Source organism: Scyliorhinus torazame, chromosome 5, assembly GCF_047496885.1.
Source record: "Scyliorhinus torazame isolate Kashiwa2021f chromosome 5, sScyTor2.1, whole genome shotgun sequence".
NCBI lineage: Eukaryota > Metazoa > Chordata > Chondrichthyes > Carcharhiniformes > Scyliorhinidae > Scyliorhinus > Scyliorhinus torazame.
The window spans coordinates 90,566,583-90,588,722 of record NC_092711.1 but is presented as its reverse complement, the minus strand read 5'-3'; the positions used below and the strand labels follow the sequence as shown (position 1 = coordinate 90,588,722).

Here is a 22,140-nt window from a genome sequence, read left to right as displayed (position 1 = left end):
CTCGGGATGAGCGCCCTGCCCAGAACAAAAAAATCTATCCGGTAGTAGGCTTTGTGTACATGGGAGAAGAAAGAAAATTCCCTGGCCTGTGGCCTTGCAAACCGCCATGGGCCCACTCCCCCCATCTGATCCATAAACCCCCTAAGTACCTTGGCCGCCGCCGGCCTCTTTCCAGTCCTTGATTTGGAGCGGTCCAGTGCTGGATCCAACACTGTATTGAAGTCCCCTCCCATTATCAGGCCTCCTATCTCCAGGTCTGGAATGCGCCCCAACATGCGCTTCATGAATCCTGCATCATCCCAGTTCGGGGCGTATACATTTACCAACACCACCCACGTCCCTTGCAGCCTACTGCTCACCATTACATATCGCCCTCCATTGTCGGCTACAATAGTCTTGGCCTCAAATGACACCCGCTTTCCCACCAATATTGCCACCCCTCTATTCTTCGAGCCCAGTCCCGAGTGGAATACCTGTCCTACCCATCCCTTTCTTGGCCTGAACTGGTCCGCCACCTTCAGGTGTGTCTCTTGGAGCATGGCCACGTCTGCCTTCAGTCCCTTTAAGTGCGCAAACACTCGAGCCCTCTTCACCGGCCCATTCAGGCCCCTTACATTCCACGTTATCAGCCGGATTGGAGTGGCTCTCACATTCCCCCCCCCCGCCCCCCCCCCACCCCTCCCGCCCCCTCCCCCCCCCCCCCTGCCGACTAGCCATCTCCTTTTCCGGGCCAGTCCCGTGTGACGCCTCCCTCGCCCTCCAGTCCCCCAGACGGGGAACCCCCGGCCCGACCACCTCTTCTGTGTCCCATTCCCTTTCGGCCAGTGCAGCAGCAACCCTTCCCCCCCCTTCCCCCCTTCCCCTCGCTCCCGCTAGACCCCTGTCTAGCTTTTTTGCTCCCCCCATGTCACTCCCGTAAGTCAGCTGACACCTGCTGACCCCGGCTTCCCCCGCCATCCCATTGACCTCCCCGTGTGGGACTCCCCCAATCTATCTGCGTTCCTTCATTCCCCTTCCCGCCTTTCTTCCTGCGCGTGGGAAAAACCCCTCGCTTTCCACAGCCCACTCCGCCCCCTCTGGCGCAGATCCTGTCGCGGCCTTGTCTCTCTCCCCCAGGCCATGTAACAATCCTGCGTGTGGTTGACCCCCTATATACACCAACCATCACACATCAAACCTCAAACATTCCCCCCACCCTCACAAACCCTCAGTTAGAGTCCAACTTTACGGTTTGAATAAAGGTCCACGCCTGTTCAGGCGTTTCGAAGTAATAGTGTTGGTCCTTGTATGTGACCCACAGTCGCGCTGGCTGCAGCATTCCGAATTTCACTCCTTTTTGGTGCAGCACCGCTTTGGCCCGGTTGAAACCCGCTCTCCGCTTTGCAACCTCCGTGCTCCAGTCCGGGTATATTCGGATCTCTGCATTGTCCCACTTACTGCTTCGCTCCTTCTTGGCCCATTTCAGGACCCACTCTCTGTCCGTGAACCGGTGAAACCTCACCACCATCGCCCTTGGTGGCTCATTTGCCTGGAGCTTCCTCGCCAGCACCTGGTGTGCCCCGTCCAACTCCAGCAGCCTCGAAGGGGCCTCCTTGCCCATCATCACCCCGAGCATCGTGCTCGCATATGCCCCGGCATCGGCCCCCTCCAATCCTTCAGGGAGACCCAGGATCCGCAGATTCTTTCTCCTCGACCTGTTCTCCAGGTCTTCGAGTCTTCCCGCCCACCTCTTGTGTCGCGCCTCATGCTGCTCCACTCTCACCGCCAGGCCCAAGAGCTCGTCCTCGTTCTGACTGACTCTTTTCTCTACCTCCTGGATCTTAAAATCGTGGGCCTTCTGGGTGATCCCGAGTCCTTCAATTGCCGAAAGCATAGGCGCCAGCATCTCCTTGCGCATCTCCTCGCGCTGCTCCTTGAAGCAGCGCTTGATGAACTCCTGCAGCTCCCCTTTGTCTCTGGCCGCCGCCATTTTGTTTTCTTTCCCTCGCTTCTCCCGCTGCTCCAGTGCCGATTTTTTGGCCTTTACACTTCTGGTCCCTTTCATGGAAGTTAGAGGCGGACCTCTCTCTTCCCTTCCCCACGGGTTGACGTCAAAAAAAGTTCCATTGGGGCTCCTCTAGCGAGCCCGAAAGTCCGTGGTAGCGGGAGCTGCCGAATCGTGTGGCTTAGCTCCGCATAGCTGCAACCGGAAGCAGTTGTGGATTTTATCAGATCAGCCACGATCTCATTGAATGGCAGATCATATTCCATCAGCTGAATGGCCAACATCTGCTCCTCCCTCTTATAGTTTTATGGTAGCTGGGGGAAATAGCAATTGAATGAATTAATAAATCAGAAATAAAAATCATCCTGTCATTCATAATACTCATGAAGCTATCGAAATTTCGCCAAGTCCAGCAGATTCACCAATGTCCTTCAGGAGAAGAAAGCTTCCCTCCTTAATCTGTCTGTCCTATATGTAACTCTCGTTCAACAATGATGGGTTGACTATTAACTATCTCTGATATTGCCGAGCAAGCAAGTCAGTTGATGGGACGATGCTCCAGAAAGTCAAATGTGAATTAAACCGCCCGAAGTGCACCTTATCAAAAAGGTGGTTCACATCCGGCTCCTCAGGATGGACAGTTAATGCTGACTGCGTCACTGATGGCCTTATGGCGAAAATAAATCCAAAACTGTTCAAAGTGCTGCAGATTCTGGAAATCTAAAACTAAAACAACAAAAAAGGCTGCTCAGCAAGTCAGTGAGCATCAGCAGAGAGAGAAACAGATTCACATTTCAGGTGGATTACCTCATTGACATAATTCTAAAGAGCAGAGCTGCTTTTCCCAGTATGCTAGACCAATTTCCGTTCTTCAACTAAAATCACAGATTAGCTGGTCACTTATCACATCTCAGTTTGTGGGAGCTTGCTGTGCACAAATTCCCTGCTCTGTTTCCAACATTACAGCAGTGACTAAATTCAGCAAAAATATATCAGTGAGTTGTAAGGGCGTTGGGATGACCTGGTAAAGCGTTTTACAAAAGCAAGCTCTTTCCAAATGTTTACATTTTAAACTGCAAGTTATAACATGTCGAATGATCTGAGATTAATGTGACAATAGATCACTCCTCTGCCTTACGTTTTAATTTAAATACTTTAAACTGGTTAATATTTCAATCAAAGTAACATTCAGTGGAAAAGTAGCTGGTTAAAGGTGCTTTATTAATTGAGGCTTCATAACTTTCAGAATGAATACTTAATTTAAATCTATTTTTCTTTCAATTAAGTAACATCTGTTCTAATGGAAGTTTCTATTCACTTTAACCAACTGTCAATATTCTTAAAATAAACCACTATTTGGAGTTGAAACTAATCAATACGTGAATATGTTTATCTCGTTTTGCTGAAATGCACACTTAATTGTGACCAGTGAGGTGTTTAGGTAAATAAACACAGAAATAGATATCCCAGTTTAGATTGTGGACTGAGAAAAACAAAACAAATATTTCCCCACCAACACAACACTGAAATAGAGGCAAGGATGCAAATAGATCAACGGATTCCAGTAATGCTTGTTTTTCCACATTTTGTATTCATCAGTTATATGAGAAAAATTTCATGATGATATCCATGTTCAGAATTAGGAAAGATTCCCTCTAATCTCTAAATATAAGGACCTGTGAAATGTGTTTGTAGAGTTTTTCTGTATCCTATCTCTTTCTCTGCCTTTCTGATAACTCTCCACGATGGGTCATTGTGCTTAATCGACAACATGAAGTCAACATGTGGCCAATACATTCTCTCAGCCCAATCGCACCCCATTGGTTTCCAACTAAATGGATTGAATCCAATGAATTGGAATACGTAGAGTGAGTTTAACTCTAAAATGTGGTTGGAGCATTCAATGATCTTGGAGTGTTTAATGAGAACTGTAGGACAATTTTACCCTATCTGGGCTGGGCCTGGTGGCGAGGATTTGATGTGGCAGGGCCGGAGAATCTTTCCTTGTACTTCACCAAGCTGCCGTGACCTTGGAGCATTTGTTTACCCAGGGTGGAGCCAGCTTTACTTGCATGTAACCTGCACTAAACCTGCCCTGTGAGTGTTTGTTATGAATGTGCACAGGGAGATTTACTCCGTATCTGAACTCTGCTGGACCTGACCTGGGTGAGTTTGATGGAAGAATGCAGAGGTTTCTTTACCCCGTAACTAACCCCACTGTCAACCTGGCTTGGGGATCTCGGAAGGAAGAGTGCAGAAGAGCTTTTACCTGGTATAGAACCCTTGATTTCCAGGCCTTTAATGTGTCTAAGCGAGTTATGTAGAGGGAATTTCATTCCACATAATAATAATCGCTTATTGTCACAAGTAGGCTTCAACTAAGTTACTGTGAAAAGCCTCAAGTCGCCACATTCCACCGCCTGTTGAGAGAGGCCAGTATGGTAATCGAACCCGCACTGCTGGCATTGGTCTGCATTGCAAACCAGCTATTTAGCCCGCTGTGCTAAACCAGCCCCTCATGCAATCTGCAACTGCTCTGGGAATGTTTGATGGGGACAGTATGATTGAAGAAGTCCTGGCGACATCTTGCCTCCAACCAATGATGCAACTGTCCTGCGAGTGTTTGAAGGGTCAGTAGGCCCTGCCTCTGTATTGTACCAGGCCGTGAACCCACCTCTGTTTATATTATACTACCTCATACCCGTGTCAGTTGATATTCAATAAGGATCTGTTTCTGATTGTTCATATTAAACTAGGCCACCAATTAGAGGACATGCCTTGATCAATAAGGAGTTCAGGGGTTATTGGAAGAAGGCAGGAGAATGGGGATTTGGAACATATCGGCCAGGATTTAATGGCGGAGCAGTCTTGATGGGTCGAAAGGCCTAATTCTGCTCCTATATCTTATGGACACATGGAACCTGTTTGTCTCTGTTTACATTAACCTAGAACCTGACTCTGTTTCTATTAATTTAAACCTGTCTCTGTATTAAATTAGACACAGCCTCAGTTCTGCATTGGGCCATATCTCTGTTCATATTACATTGGGCCCGGCCTCAGTATTTGCTGCGGTAAACCATGCACAATAATGTCGAAAGTGGCTGGGGTGGAAATTGTGAAGATAAAGAAAAACTGAGGTAACAGTAATAATGTAAAATTCTTCAGCGAGCAATGCTGATCTATGCCCAGATAAACGTTGCCATCTGTCTTGTCAGCACCCTAGTTGTGTGCACATACAACCGCAGATCTCCCTGATCTTCTTGCAGCCATTTCAAATTGTGCAACTTAACTTCTATTGCCTGGGCCTAGTGCAATAAACTAAGGGAATGGACCAGTTGTAATTGTGCAACATAAGCAAAGGACCATTAGATAAATAACTGAGTACTTAATGTTACAGCAACATTCATTCTCTTCACAACGGCCACACAGTAGCTGCAGTGTGTAACATCGACGGGATGCACTGCAACAACTCGCCAAGAATTCTTCAACAGCACCTTCCATACCCGAGACCTCCGAGAATCACAAGGGCAGCAAGCACATGGGAACACAATGCTCTGCATCCTCCTACACATACAGCTCTCTGGGGCAGAAATTGGTCTTGGGCATTGGCAAAGAAGAAATTCCAACTGAAATCTAATTCCGCTAACTGCACTGAAAATGAATATCAAATGTTGCATCGCACACACTGTAGACACTATACATCCCGTTTCAGGCTGTTGCCATATACTGATTTCTTGTCCAAAATATGTATTTAATATATTATATTTCCATCTCAAAGACATGTGGAATAATGTGCCCATAGTTAAAAACAGAGGCATCATCTGGTGCATTAATAAAAGTGAGCAGGTCTCGGAAAAAATAGGCAGATTCAGGATCAAATATAAAATCCCTATAGGGCAGAAGGTCACTCGGTCCATAGCATCTGCACCTACCTATGAAAGATCACCCTCCCCATCCCCTGCCCTTGCACCATGACCTGCGCAATGTAGAATGGCCAATAAACTTAACCGACTCATCTTTGGACTATGGGAGGAAACCGGAGCACCCGGAGGAAAGCCACTCAGACACAGGGAGAAAGTGCAATCTCGGCACGATAGTCAAGAATTGAACCCTGGAGCTATGAGGCAGCAGTGCTAACCTCTGTGCCACCATGCTGCCGGCACCATAAGCAGAGACTGGGTCTAGTGCAATCTAAACTGAGTTCTGGTCTAGCGGAGTGTCGACTGATACAAATTGAGACATAAACAATGCAGCAATAAGAAGGATATTGTACAATACAAGAATAACAGGCAGGGCCTATTGTTATATAAACAGGGACATGGGCAGGTGTAGCATTAACTAAGGCAGGATTGACTTTATTAGAATCTAACTATCTAGTAGAGTAATAACTGAGACAGAACCACATGTGATGCAAACAGAATGTTGTTCCAGTTTACGATGCACAGATAAACGTTCTGATGCAATAACGATTGTGACGCATTTCTTGCCAGATTAACCTAGACATGGGTCAGTGCGTCATAATTTATGATTTGTAATATAAACAGGGTGTGGGCTGGTATATTAACAACTGATATTCAGCCGAGTGCAGGAAAACTGAGACAGAGCCTGTTGCAATATGATAGAGACACGGCCGAGTGTAATGTAAACAGAGGCGGGGGCTGGGTGAATGTAAGCTGAGAGATATGTTTAAAATGATTTAATAGGATCTTGGCGTCACCAGTAACGTCAACATTTGATGCCAATTCCTAATTGCCCTTGAGAATGAGGTGCTGAGCCCTCTTATTGAACCATTGCATTCCATCCTCAGCAAGTGCACCCACAGAGCTGATAGGAAAGGATTCCAGGATTTTGACCAGTGACAGTGAAGGAACAGAAACATAGTTCCCATCAAGATGGTTCCCATCAAAAAAAAAAAAGAAAAAATTCTATGGTGTGTGGCTTGGCGGGGAACTTGCAAGGCCTGCTGTTGCCATGCATCAGTCGGGCCTGGTCCTTTTAGATGGCTGGGTTTGTGGGTTTGGAAGGTGCTATAGAAGGAGGCAGTTGCTGCAGTAGATCCTTGAATATCGTTCACGCTGCTAGAATTGTACACCCGTGATTCACGGAGTGAATGTTTAAGCTGGTCGATGGGGTGTTGTCGAGATGGCTGCTTTGTCCTGGATGGCGTCGCGATTCTCTCGTGTTGCTTGAGGGGCACATGTGAGACAAATGGAGGACATTCAGTTAAACTCCCGACTTCTGCCTTACGATGATGGATCTGGGTTAGGAAGTCAGGAGGTGAAATACTCACCGCAGAATTTCCAGCCACTGAGCTGCTCTTGTAGCCATATTATTTAAAAGAGTCTTCCAATTCAGTTATTAATCAATGATAATCCAGAGGATGTTGATAGTGGGGGATTCAATCACGGTAGTGTCATTTAAAATCCAGGGGAGATGGTTAGAATCTCCCTTTTTGGGATGGTCATTGCCTGACACTTGTCAGCCCAAGCCTGAATGTTGTCCAAGTCTTGCTGTATATGAAGACAGACTGCTTCAGTATTAGAGGAGTCGAATATGGTGCAGAACATTTAGTAATCATCAGCGAACATCCCACTTCTGACCTTATGATGAATTGAGAAGCTAGGGCCGGGAACATTATGCTATGGAGACTATATGTGACAGGGTGATCCTTGACACTTCTCATGAAGTTGCTGATGATCGAATGCGGACTGACAGGGAAATAATTAGCCGGGTTGGATTTTTCATGCCTTTTGTGGACAGGTCATGTTTGGCAATGTTACACATTGTTGGGTGCATGCCAGTGCTGTACCTGTACTGGAGGAACTTATCTGGGGCGCAGCCAGTTCTGGAGCACAAACCTTCAATATTGCTGCTGGAATGTTGCCAGGGATAATGCATTTGCAGCGCCGTCTGCCATTTCTTGATATCGTGTGGAGTGAATCAAATTTCCTGAAGACTGACACCCATGATGATGCAGACCACCGGAAGAGGCCGAGGTGGATCATCCTCTCGGCACCTCTGGCAGAAACTTTCAGTCTTGCTTTTTGCTCTGACCTGCTGGGGTCCCCCATCATTGAAGAGGGGGATTTTATTGAGGCTCCTATGCTGGCTTTTTGTTTATTTATTCAATAATATTCAGGACTGGATGTGGCAAAACTGCAGAGATAGATCCTGTATATTGAAAATAGGATCACATTGATTGTGTGATATAAACATTGACAAGTACTGGTGCAGTATTAATTTAAACAGACTGTTGTGTATTATAAACAAAGACAGAGTCTAGTCTGACAAAAATACAGATGAAGTCCAATTTAAAATTAGCAGAGACAGCAGTAATTATTGAGGCAATGTCTGCTTCATGTAATGCAAGGCATCTCGATTTAAATTCCATCTGCTGGCCAAAATTTGCAATTTCAGTTACTGTGAAAATGTCGCTGTCAGGTATAATCTATGATGTTGATGTATCCATAATCCATTTCCACAAATGTAATATCACATCGCCTTCTGCGGGAGGTGCCAACATTTAAAGTGTAACTAATTGCAGGTGTCGCTGACTGATTCTCCCACATTGAGATCAGCACCAGAGCAAAGCGGCTCAATTCCTGGTCAGGCATTTTTGTTCATCTTTGTTAAATAGAGAAATGTTGACCTGGGCGCTGGATGGAGTCTATGGGAAATGTAACATTCATCTGACAAACATAGTGTTGGGGAGAGTTTATTGATTCATTATACCACCTGGAAAATGGTTGGGGTCATTGTCTCCGAAGCTTCCCAGGAAGTTAACATGGGATTTTAATTTTAAAGGGGAAATGTGGGTGTGCGTGTAAGACAGAGAGAATGCGTGTGTGAGAGACTGTGTGTGTGTGTGTGTGTGTGTATTTGTGTGAAACACATGTTGCGTACAACTAAATTTCACAAAGGCCACGGCATACTTCTATTTCCAACAGATACACAGCAAATAGTTCCACAAATGTTGCACCTGAAGCTCCCAATTGTCGTTCTGGGTTGTCATTTTCTCGGTTTGTGTCTAGTTCAAAGCTGCTAAATCCACTGGTCCTGGTGGTTCACACCAGCCCGCCGCAGGTGTCGCCATTATTTTCAGTTTGCAGCTGGTGACTCCCAATTGTGATGATCAATGTTTAGGTTTAGGGACATTATGTCACACTTGGAAGAATCATTGAAGCGGAATATCGGGCTTCCCACTGGGTGCGTAGCTCCGGCTACTTCGCAAAGTGGAAATTCCTTGGTCGTGTGACCATGTCACATTTAGGGACCATACTGGAAATGTGCAAACCACCTATTTTTAATTGTCTTGGAGAGACTTGGAAGCTCTGTCTTTGAGAGAACTGCTGCATTTCTGATTTTGTCCCGCCAGTAAATACCTATCATGCATTGCGGACAACAAAGATTAAACTGGCTGAGCTATTTTTCTTGACAGCTGTAAGTCGTTGTTTCACAGTCATACAACAAGGTTCTGCGAGCTCGGGCCTTATAAACCATCAGCTTGTTCCAAAGGGTCAGCTTGATGTTATTCCATGGACATTCAATGAGTAAAACAAAGGTTGGATCTGCTTTCCCCATGACAGCATCACATTCTACTTCAAGGCAGCCTCTCAGCGCGGAAATTCGGCAGCAGAAATTGCTCGCCTGCTCTTATTTTGCGTGACCATTGGCGAAAGTGCAACACCTTGTCCCAAGACCACGGTTTTCCTCATACTACTCATTGGTAAGGAAGAACAAGTTACAGGCACCGGAGACATAGTTTCTGTAGATGATGTTTTGTTTGGATGATTCCGCGTAGAGGAATTCTCTGTTGAGGATGTATTGTGATTATGTCTCCGTTTTGATGACTGGAAGATTGTAGAGGTTGCAGCCTGGCCTAGTGTGCAAGTGGACTTCATCCATATCTTCAGGGAAGACGAAGATCAGCAGGATGCTGTCCAATAAAGTTGGGTGTGGGACACGGTCCTCTTTCATTCAATTATTCACTTAGAATCTGTCGGAAGTGGAATCATCAATCTGTACAGTGTTTTGCCAGGGAAAGAGTGAATGAAACAGTGGAGCTTTAGCAGACAGCCAAATGTCTCCAAATCGTATAGTCCCTGCTCTGCTGTCGAAAGTTTATTAAGATTGATGAAAGTAAGGTGAAGAGGTAGACGTGTGGCAGAGGGAGCAGATCATGTCCAGAGTAAATCTTGCGACATGAATTCCGCGCCTTGCTTCCAGCTACATCCGGCCTGTAAGCAGGTGAAGTGTTTAAAGTGTGAAACTAGCAGAGGCCTTCCCAGTGCTGCTATGAGTGAGATATGTCAATAGTTGCTGCAGTTTCCTCTGTCCACTTTGCTTTCAGATATTGGTTATGATTTTGCATCATGAATCTCCTGTGGGATGGGTTATATTTTCCAGCAGAGAAGGAGAAGGCCATAAATGTTCAGAAACATAGTAATTATATTCACAGTTTTTCATTTATTTATGAACATAAATAATTAGATTCACCAACTACCATCGTTTCACAAAGATTACAACAGTTTTAAATTAAGTTATACGGTGTGGGCGTCGCAGGCTCGCCATGATTTATTGTCCATCGCTAATTACCCTTCACAAAGGGCGGTGAACTGCGTGTTTGAACCTCTGCCGTCACTCTGGTGCAGGCACACCGACGATGCTGTTAGGGAGGGAGTTCTAGTCATTTGAACCAGCGACAGCGAAGATTCGGCGATATATTTCCAAGTCAGGGTAGTCAGTGATTTGGAGCGGAATTTCCAGGTGGTGATGGTAGAAATGAAAATGTCTGTACCTAATGTGACGTTATTGCACCTTTCAATCCCGATTTGTTATTACACTGTTTTGGAAAGTAATTCAAAGTCTGCAGCTGTCCACTGAGTTTCGCGGTATTTCTGTTTTCACATTAATATATTTTTAGTCTGGTGTCTTCATTAATTTGGGTGAGGACATCTTGAGTGACTTATTGTACATGAAATGACCACATGTTCCAAATATTACCGTCCCTCCTCAACGTAATCATGTTCCTGCTTTCTGTCATTGAGATGAAGATTCACCATCAGCAGAGAAGAACACCAGCACCACAGGAGTATCTCCAGTTTCCTCCTAGTAACGTCCAGCTGGTCTGTTCCCAATAGTCTGGGGATGGAATTCACACAGAAAATCTTCAGCCACCGATTGTGTCATTCTGACGCAATTTATAAAGGACCAGCTTTAATTTGTGAAGTCATCAAGCGCAAAACTGAGAATGTAGAACAGCATCTTTCAGGACCATCTATCCATCCATCCATCAACCCCATTCACTGATTCCTCAATCAACATATTCAGGCATTCAACCAACATCCATCCCTACATCAAAGCAGTAATCCTTTTATCTTTTGGGTGGGTGATGGGGGAGTATTAATGCCATTGAACCAATAATGCAAAGGCTCAGGCTAATTCTGTGGGAACTCGCGAACAAATCCTACCATGGCCGGTGGGGGAATTTGAGTTCAATTAATAAATCTGGAATATAGACTGACTGTGTCCATGGAATCCCCTCTGCTTCACCAATGAAGGAACTGTGACATCCCTCCCTGGTCTCACCTACATGTGGCTCCAGTCAGACAGCAACATGTCTGACCCTTCAGTTCCTTCTGAGCTGCCCCAGCAAACCACTCAGTTCAACAGCAATTAGGGACAGGGAATACATGGTGGTCTGGCCAGTGAGTCCCACATTCCATGGAAGCATGTAGGAAAAAAGACAGAATATCCATGTTGATCTGTTACAAATGGGCCCCTGTCTGATAGTCTAATTGTATTTCTATCCATCATCACAATGTTATGAGATGTGGGAGAGATCTCCAGCCGGCTGTTGTTGCTAAGAGGGACAAGAAAAGCTGGATAACTCTCCTTTCCTGAGATGGGAACAGTTCAGATAGGTTCGCAATTTAAAACGTAAAATGATCTCCAGTACTGTTGCTGGGTAGATTTGTTTATAAATAGTCCTCATTGACAATGTTAAGAGTTTGAAGTTGGCTTGCAGCCAAACGGTCAGTACTGAGGAAACAGATCTCTGAAAAAAAATCCAGATGCTTCCTGCAAACAACTTTGAACATTCGAGCCTCCCTGCTGCAAGCGGCTGGATTGCTGCCAAATACTGTGTGGGGTAGATTAGCCTGAATATGAATGGATAAAATGGGATTTATCCATTTAAACAATAAATGTTTCAGTCGCACATGAAGTAAACGTTTTAAATGGTGATCCATCGAAATAAATATATTCAGTGAATGCTGTGATCACGCTGAGGTTAGACGCGATCGGAACATTGTAAACTGACCAGATGCTATTTAATTTATATTAGTTCGGAGTAAAGGTCACTGTAGTTATTGAAGTCCGTTTGTTAAGAACCTAATGAAGTGAGAGTGAGTGGTGTTGATGGACCCAATCCACAAGCCCAATAAGACGAGGTACTTAAATAAAATCATAAAACTGCCTTGAACCCGCCTGGATTCCTGGAATATTCTCGGAGTAGTTCACTTCATATAAACGGAGGCGTCTCTTATACCTGATTAACACCGTGTTCGGTACAGTTTAATCTGTGCTGATTTCCATTATTTAACAGTCCCTCTCATTGCTGCCAATGAGTGGAGAAATGATCAGTTCATGACCTGCTTCAGTGGAAGATAAAACATTTATTCTTGTTATATTGTGTAATATTCCGCAAAATCCTGATATCCTGTGTTCCCAACATAGCGAATGTTAGACAGCCGGTCGTCAGTGAAATTAGCGGCATTGATTTGGATGCTGAAGGATAACTTTGCTGATCGCCCTGTCCGTTCTGATTCATTCTGTCAAATGTTAATGTCAATTTTATGTTTGCAAGCGGGTTTCTTTTACCGCTAATGTTCACAGGACTGTCTGAGGCTCAGGGGCAGTTCCAGAAATGTAAGGAGAGTCATTGTGTAATGTTAGAGCCTTGTCTGCAGACCCGCAATGCTCAGTGATAGCCATCCGCACTGCAAATGGAATCACCTTGTTCATTCCCGCATTCCGACATAAACCGTCACCAATTCCTCTGATAAATGATACATTTTTACAAATGGAATAGAGACCCGGAGTGTTGCAAATCAGACTGACATACAACCTATTCCCTGACAAAATAATTAGTCTTTTTAAGCTCATCTCAATATATTGGAGTAGAAATAAAGGGACTGAATTTGCAATGGAATAGTTCTTTTCTTAACAGATGAGCAAACGTAATTTCGCAATGGGGACATTATAAAGAATCAATTCAGACAAACAAATATCCCGATACAGATAAATGTCTATTTAATAATAACCTATAGTAAATCTCCGGGCCCATTCTGTAGGGGGGGGGGGGTGGAAGGTGGGACGTGGATCCAGTCGCCGCCTCCACCAGGGAATCAACAGGCGGCGCCTGGAAACCCGCCCCTTCTGCCGGGTATTTAAATGCCGCTCACTGGGACCCGAATCCAACAGTCCGGGAGCTGGTTTGTTCACTGAGTTCCTGACACAACCATTTCCCCCAAATGACCAGAAGGATGAGGTGGGCCATTTCTCTCAGTTTGTTGCTGACTTTCTTATCCCGTGAGTAGTTTTTATTGTCCAAGTCTCTCACTGTTACTGTCTCAGTGTTAGTCTCCCTCTGGAATGTTCCAGAGTCACCAATCATTTCACCAGCATTAATCCTCGGGCTTTTTGATATATTTTTACAGGTGTCCAGTCGGAGGTTGTGTTGACTCAGCCGGAGGCAGAGAGCGGGCGTCCCGGAGGCTCCCTGAGGCTGACCTGTAAAACCAGCGGCTTCGATCTTGGCAGCAAGAGCATTTACTGGGTCCGCCAGGTTCCCAGGCAGGGGCTGGAGTGGCTGCTTCAGTACTATAGTTCATCCAGCAACAACTACGCTCCAGCAATTAAAGATCGATTTACTGCGTCCAAAGACACTTCAAACAACATCTTCTCTTTGGCCATGACGAGCCTGAAGACAGAAGACACCGCCATCTATTACTGCGCAAGAGGGTCACAGCGAGAGGAACCAGGGCTGGACCCGCACAAGAACAGCTCGAGGGGGAATTCAGCAACTTGCACCTTAACCTGAAGGTCAGTACTTGATCCAAATGTAATATTGATGTCAGTGATCAGAGTCAAAACACAAGCTGCCTCTTACATAACTGACACAGGGAAAATTAAATAGTGAAACCGAACAAACCAATCGATCTGAAAATATTAGCTTTTGTCTGTTGATGTTTACTGTTAACAATTTCAGTAATTACAGGCCTGGATATACTCATCGTTGTATTATTTCTGATACTTGGAGAAAGTCTATGTACATTGCGTTTTATGAACTGCTGTCTAAATTGTAAATTCGATCAGATGTAATCGTCTATTTGAAGTGAATATTGAGCGGCAGGACTGAACAGGGAGTGAGTGCAGTTTTTGTGCGGGTGTCTGTCACTGTGACTACACCAGCGGGTCACAGTGCTGTCCAAAGCGACATCCTCATACAAAAACCTCAGTGAAAGAGTTTGCTCAAATTGGTGATCAGGGCCACAGCAGGATTGTCAACGTAAATGAGGCTTAAATAAAACACAATATTAGTTTGTAAAAAGGTATAAAAATCTTCCACTTTATCATTGTTGACCGACACGCTAAATGTGCCCAGAGGGTTTATAAGTGTTCCGATCCTCTTTATAAATGTAATGACCAGGACAAGCTGAAATAACTCACAGATTCGCTCTTGGAAGAGACAGAGTTAGTTTTTGAGTGAACAGTGAAATTAAATCTCTGTATTTTACAGTTAACAGTCTGCCGCAGTATTTGACACGCTGTGTCTCACTGTGATAACTGGAAGTATGAGCGACTGGGGACAAGGCACCATGGTGACGGTGACTGCAGGTAAGAACCATTCCATTATTTATGAACTGTTTTATTTCAGACTTTGTTTTATTGTTTTCTATTTTAACAATTCAGTTGTTCAGTGAAATCTGAGTTTGATGGATTCTGTATTGTGATTTTGTTGCAATGTTTCATGTGATTCTGCTGAAAAGGGTTATAGAATTACTCTGTCTCTTGACAAAAGGTTCTGCTGAGGGATTCAGTCCCTGGGTGTTGTGATTTGATGTTTATTTGCTGAGGATACTGTGTGGCCCGGTTACTTTAAATATCTAGTGTCTGTTAAACAGTTTGGCGTTTCTGAAATGTTTAATCTCGGTGACATCTGGTGGCTGTGCCTTTTACCTGCACATGTGTTAGAAATCGGACCCAACATTCACAAACTATGCTATAGTTTCTGTGTTAATTTATTGAACACTTTCTGCTTATCCACAATGCTGATGGTATTCTTCCATATTTCTGTTTGGTTTAATTTTTCATTCATTTGATGAAAAGCCGACTTGGTGAATTCTAAATTGAGATTTTATTGAAATGTTGTTTGTTTTTGTTGGAAGTGTTTCTTAATGGAGCTACTTCTCCATAAAATGAGTTCAGCCCCTCGATGATGTGATTTCGTGTTTTTCTGCTGAGTAGATGGTGTCTGGGTGACTGAATGAGTAACATTTGTGAAACTGTGCTGGCGTTTCTATATTCTTTATACTCGGTGATACTGAGCGGTTCCATGTTTTGTGATTGAATGAAAGCAAGACGTTTGACGCACGAGTGTAGGTAGAAAACAGTCAGGATTTCAGAATGGTTCTTAAAACGTGATAATTACATTTTAACTAAACCACGGTTTAAGACGCTCTTTCCGAACATAATTTGTGACTGCAGAAAAGCCAAGCTGTGATTGTAATGTTTCATCTCAGCGACATCTCTTGGTTGCAGCTTTTACCATCTACTGCAAACATTAAGTGTTTAAATATGTTTGAAATATGTTTGAAACGTGGTCAAATATGAATAAAATGGGGTAAAATGTTAATATTATTCTGGACAGACCCCCACCTCCACACTATACTTGCTGTTCTTCCATACTTCTATTTAGTTTGATAATTCATATATTTGGTGGCGAACTGGTTTGCTGGATTCTATATTCAGATGTTTTAGAAATGTTAGGTTCCTGCTGAGGGGATTGTGTGCCTGGGTGACTTTGAATATGTACAATTTGTGAAGTGGTTTGTTGTTTCTGCATTGTTCCTGCATCATTTCTGCATTGTTTCTGCATTGTTTCTACATTGTTTCTGCATTGTTTCTGCATTGTTCCTGCATTGTTTCTACATTGTTTCTACATTGTTTCTACATTGTTCCTGCATTGTTTCTGCATTGTTTCTACATTGTTTCTGCATTGTTTCTGCATTGTTTCTGCATTGTTCCTGCATTGTTCCTGCATTGTTTCTGCATTGTTCCTGCATTGTTTCTGCATTGTTTAAACTCGGTGACGTTGAGCGGTTACACGTTTTCTGGTTAAATGCAAAAAGTTTACGTGTTTGAAACTGCTTAAAACACAACTGTTAGGGGAAAAGAGGCAGTCTTCGAAAATAAAGAAAGGAATTAAAGATGTAATAGACATTTTAAAATTTTACCTGATAATTACTGATTAAAATAAACCGTGGTTTCATTCAGAACTCAATTCGTTACTGTAATCTGAAATTATTTAATTAAAACGTTTTCAAATTGGTGAGTAAATTAATATAATTTATCTAATTGAAATACAACCCCGTATTAATCCAAGATGTTTTCATATTAGTATCATTAATCACCTTCCACAATTCTGCTGTGCTCTGCACACCATTAGCATCACCGGAAAAGTTTCCAGGCTGGAAATAGTTTGTGATTATGCCTGAAACTGTTTTAATAATAACATACCGATTGTACAGCAGTGCTCAGTTGCACAAGGGATTTTAAAATTATTTTTTATTTCTCTGATTACGTTTGCAGTTACTTAATTCTGAGTTTAATATTGCAGTTTGGCAATTTATGTATCCGGTTATTAGATTCTTTCTGTGCAGCAGCAACAATATTATTTCTTTAACGTCATTTGCAGTTTGATAGTCAGATATGTGTCTCTCATCTAATCATAAAGAGTTTTCTCCGAGGTGGAAGTCGCTGACAGTGCAGGAATTGTTCTTCTGATTTTATCTAAATTGTAGGAATGTTCAGACTGCACAGGGCTGGAGATTGACAAGTAAAAGCTTGAAATTCAAAGAGATTAATTTAATTACAAAAGGAGAATATTAGCTTTGCAATAATAATAACATCCTGTCTCGCAGAGCTGTGCTGTACACAATGTAACATTATAGAAATAAAACAAATTATACAATAGAATAACAGATTATATCTGAGCCTCAAGCTTATTTCTTATTAAATCGTAAATCGAACAAGAACATTTCTACATCATTTTCTCACAATGTTTCAGGGCTGTGGCGGATCTGACTGAATTGTTTTCATTATTTTCTGCACTGATTACTTTGGATCTCCTTTTCTTAAGCAATATTTTCAATAATAAAGTTAATCGAATTGTTAGAATGATTAAATCTCGGAAACATTTTTATTGATCACAAACTACCAAGGACTTTATTGTTATATATATTGTTTCGAGTTACAACAGTTTATCAATTCGGGAATACCGCTTTAACAAACAGATGAGATATTACACATGCCTGAATTATTCCATCCGATAATTTGAAGATTAATATTTAATTAAATCCAAATTATTTATCAAATTTCAGGCAGGAGCAGGTTTTGAATTACAGAGAACCATGTTTTATTATTTATATTATAGAGTACAAATCAGCTGACAGGTCAACTAATTGACAATTGGCAATAACTTGCAATGCGACATTAGTACTAACTAATTCAACATAAATTAACTGCTACAATTGAGTAGCATATTGCCGTGTGATATCAAAGCTATTGGAGAATGTTTAATTGTACTGAAAATAATTTAGAAAACAATACATTTATTTGCTCCGGTTGATGAGGTGGCCCGCCTCCATTGTTTTGTTGATTGTATTTAATTAAGACATTGGATCAAATCAGGTAATCAGTTTCCAATGTGAATGTTTCCTGGTTTGTTTATTTCTTATCAAACACTGGATCTCTGTCACAGACATGAAACTCCCCTCAATCTGTTATATTTAATGTGTTCATTCTCAGTGAAAATACATTCTGCCCAGTTCAGACAGGAGAAATAGCTGAAAGGCGAAAGGAGTTTGAAATTAATATCAGTTTAATTTCAAAGAGGTTATTAATTTCATTTGTCGTAAGTTGACCATTTATCAATTAGAATCAAGCAGTTTGAATGATTCGTTCCCCTGTGTTTCAGAGTGAAATTTGACACACTAGGTAGGCTCTCATCCGCACACTGTTTCTCCCTCACACACTCCCTCTCTCCCAGAAACCTGGACTATTCCTCAAACACACAGACACTCTCTCTCACAGAGACTCTCACATACACAATAGCTCTTCAAAAATACACAGTCTCTCTCACACACACACTCGGTCACACGCACACTGCCTCACACACTCATTCTCTTACATACTCTCTGTCTCCAACTTTCTCTCTCTCCAACTCTCCCTCACACACCAACAGACTGTCACGCGCTCTCTCTCATACACAGGCACATTATCACTCACTCTCTCACACACACTCTCTCTTACACGTTTTACCAATCTCACTCACATACACAATCATTCACAGACACACACTCTCACACATATGCACTCTCGCACACATTATCTCTTGCACACACGCTCGTTCACACACATGCCCTGTCACACACATCTCTCCAACAAAAAAACGCTCTCTCACATACAGGCTCTCTCACATATCCGTTCTCTCACACATACACTCTCTCTGACATGCATGGTCTCTCGCAGGCATGCTCTCTCATGCTCTCTCACACACATGCTCTCACACACACGCTCTCTCACACACATGCTCTCTCACTCACACATGCTCTCTTGTACGCCTGCTCGCTCACACATATATCCTCTCTTGCATACATGCTCTCTCATACACATGCGCTCTGATACTCACACTCTCTCGCACACACTCTCTCACTCACTTGCTCACTTACACTCATGCTCGTTTACACACATGCTCTCTCACGCACATGCTTTCTCACACATTTGCTCTGTTGCACACATGCTCTCACACCTATGTACTCTCCCACACATGCTTTCTCACACACACGCTCTCAATCACATATCTCTCACACTCACGCTCTCTTGCACACACGCTCCCTGACACACATGCCCTCTCACTCTCATGCTCTCTCATACACTTGCTCTCTCACATACACACTCTCTCACACACACACACTCTCTCATTCTCTCTTGCACACACGCTCTCTCACACACCTCATGCTCTCTCTCGTACTCATGATTTCTCGCACACATGCTCTCTCACACATGCTGCCTCGCAGTCATGCGCTCTCACACACATGTTCTTTTGCACACATGCTGTCTCATGCACACGTTCTCTCCAACACACATGCTCTCTCACACATATGCTCTCTTACACACATGCTCTCTCACACATATTGTCTGTTACACACTCACACACATGCGCTCTCACACACATGATCTCTCACACACATGCTCTCTCACATACATGCTGTCTCACTCACATGCCTTGGTGCATACATGCTCTCTCACACACATGCTCTCTTGTGAAAGCACTCTTTCACAACATGCTCTCTCATACACACAATTTTGCACATGCAGTCTCTCTCCTGTGCACACTATATTGCTGCCTCACACACACAGATATCCTCTCGCTCGCACAGATACACACAATCGCGCTCTCACACACAGATACTCTCTCACACACAGATATTCCCTCACACACAGATACTCTCTCGCACACACACACTCACGCGTGTACTCTCTCTCTCTCCCACTCTCTTGATCTATCTCTCACAGAATCACACGCATGCATACAGACACATACATAGACACAGACACATGCTCTCAGACACATACCCACATTCTCCCTCACACGCACACTCACACAGACACGCACACACTTTCAGATACACAGGTGAGAGCGACTGAACTAACATCAATAATAATAATCATTATTATTGTCACAAGTAGGCTTACATTAACACTGCAATGAAGTTACTGTGAAAAGCCCCCAGTCACCACACTCTGGCGCCTGTTCGGGTACACAGAGGGAGAATTTGGAATATCCAAACCACCTAACAGGTCGATTTTCGGGACTTGTGGGAGGAAACCGGATCACTCGGATAAAACCCACGCAGACTCCCGGGAGAATGTGCAGACTCTGCACAGGCAATGACCCAAGTGGGAATCGATCCCGGGTCCCTGGTGCTGTGAAGCAACAGGGTTAATCACTGTGCTGCCGTGCCGCCAAATCAAGGCAGCATTGAAACGTGTGACCTCAAGCAGCCCAACCAAAGAATGAATGGATGGGAATCGGGGGAAGAATCTCCGCTGGTTGGAGTCACAACTAGCACCAAGGTGGATGGATTCCATTGCTGGAGGCCAATCAGCTCAGTTCCAGGACATCACTGCGAGACTTCTTCAGGGCAGTGTCCCAGGCCCAGCCATCTTCAGCTTGTTCATCAATGACCTTCTTTCCATCATCAGGTCTGAACAGGGGTTGTTGGCAGATGATTGCACCATGCTCAGCACAATTTGCAACTGTGCAGTCACTGAATAAACCTGTAAATAAAGCAACATGGAGGCTCTATGCGGTTCTGGCTGACAAGTGGTAAGTAACAGTCAAGTCACCCAATTGAAGGCAATGTCCACCTCCAGTAAGAACTGATCTAACCACCGCCCCTTGACATTCACTGGCATTACCATCATTGAATCCCCACTAACAACCTCCTGGGGATTAACATGGACCAGAAATTGGTCTGGGCGAGTCATATAAATTTTGAGGCCAGAAGAACAGATCAAAGCTGAAAAACCCATCTTCTGACTCCCCAAAGCCTGTCTACTATCTAAAGATCCGCTGCAGAAGCTCATCGTGTCTCCGTGGGCAGCATTTTCCAAACCGATGACAGCAGCCATTTGGACAAGGACAATAGACACATGGGAACATCACCAACTGAAGTTCCCCTCCTCGCTATTCGCCATCATGACTGTAAAATATATCACCGTTCCTGCCCTGCCGCTGGTTCAAAATCATGTATCGGACTCGGGGAAACACCACATGGACTGCAATGGTTAAAGAAGGAAGCTCAGCACCTTCTCAAAGTCAATGAGGGATGGGAAATAAATGCTGGCCGAGCCAGAGACGCCTACATCACAAGAATGAATAAACACAACACACTCTCTCTGACACAATATGACAAGACGTTTACGGGCACAAAAATCCCATTTGCAAAATGAAAATCCGTTAAGTCGCAGGAATGTTCATTGTCCCAGTTCTAAATTGTTTTGTGGAAAATGAAATTACATCGGCATTAAAGCAGCTGCCCAGTGATCTACACTGCTGTCTGACTGTACACAGCCGGTGTTACTGAAAGTATTAAAGCAGCTGTCCAGTGATCTACAGTGCTGTCTGACTGTACACATCCGGTGTTACTGAAAGTATTAAAGCAGCTGTCCAGTGATCTACACTGCTGTCTGACTGTACACAGCCGGTGTTACTGAAAGTATTAAAGCAGCTGCCCAGTGATCTACACTGCTGTCTGACTGTACACAGCCGGTGTTACTGAAAGTATTAAAGCAGCTGTCCAGTGATCTACACTGCTGTCTGACTGTACACAGCCGGTGTTACTGAAAGTATTAATGCAGCTGCCCAGTGATCTACACTGCTGTCTGACTGTACACAGCCGGTGTTACTGAAAGTATTAAAGCAGCTGCCCAGTGATCTACACTGCTGTCTGACTGTACACAGCCCATGTTACTGAAAGTATTAAAGCAGCTGCCCAGTGATCTACACTGCTGTCTGACTGTACACAGCCCATGTTACTGAAAGTATTAAAGCAGCTGCCCAGTGATCTACACTGCTGTCTGACTGTACACAGCCCGTGTTACTGAAAGTATTAAAGCAGCTGCCCAGTGATCTACACTGCTGTCTGACTGTACACAGCCCGTGTTACTGAAAGTATTAAAGCAGCTGTCCATTGATCTACACTGCTGTCTGACTGTACACAGCCGGTGTTACTGAAAGTATTAAAGCAGCTGCCCAGTGATCCACACTGCTGTCTGACTGTACACAGCCGGTGTTACTGAAAGTA

General features: G+C 43.8%; 1 gene segment (V, D, J or C); it reads left to right on the top strand.

Moving 5' to 3' along the window:
* Window positions 1–14,821: 14,821 nt before the first annotated feature.
* The window catches only part of LOC140418908 (Ig heavy chain C region-like), a 32,863-nt gene continuing 25,544 nt past the window's right edge, over window positions 14,822–22,140 (top strand). Inside the window, 1 exon segment of the C gene segment in view lies at window positions 14,822–14,884. Coding sequence covers window positions 14,842–14,884 — 43 coding nt within the window.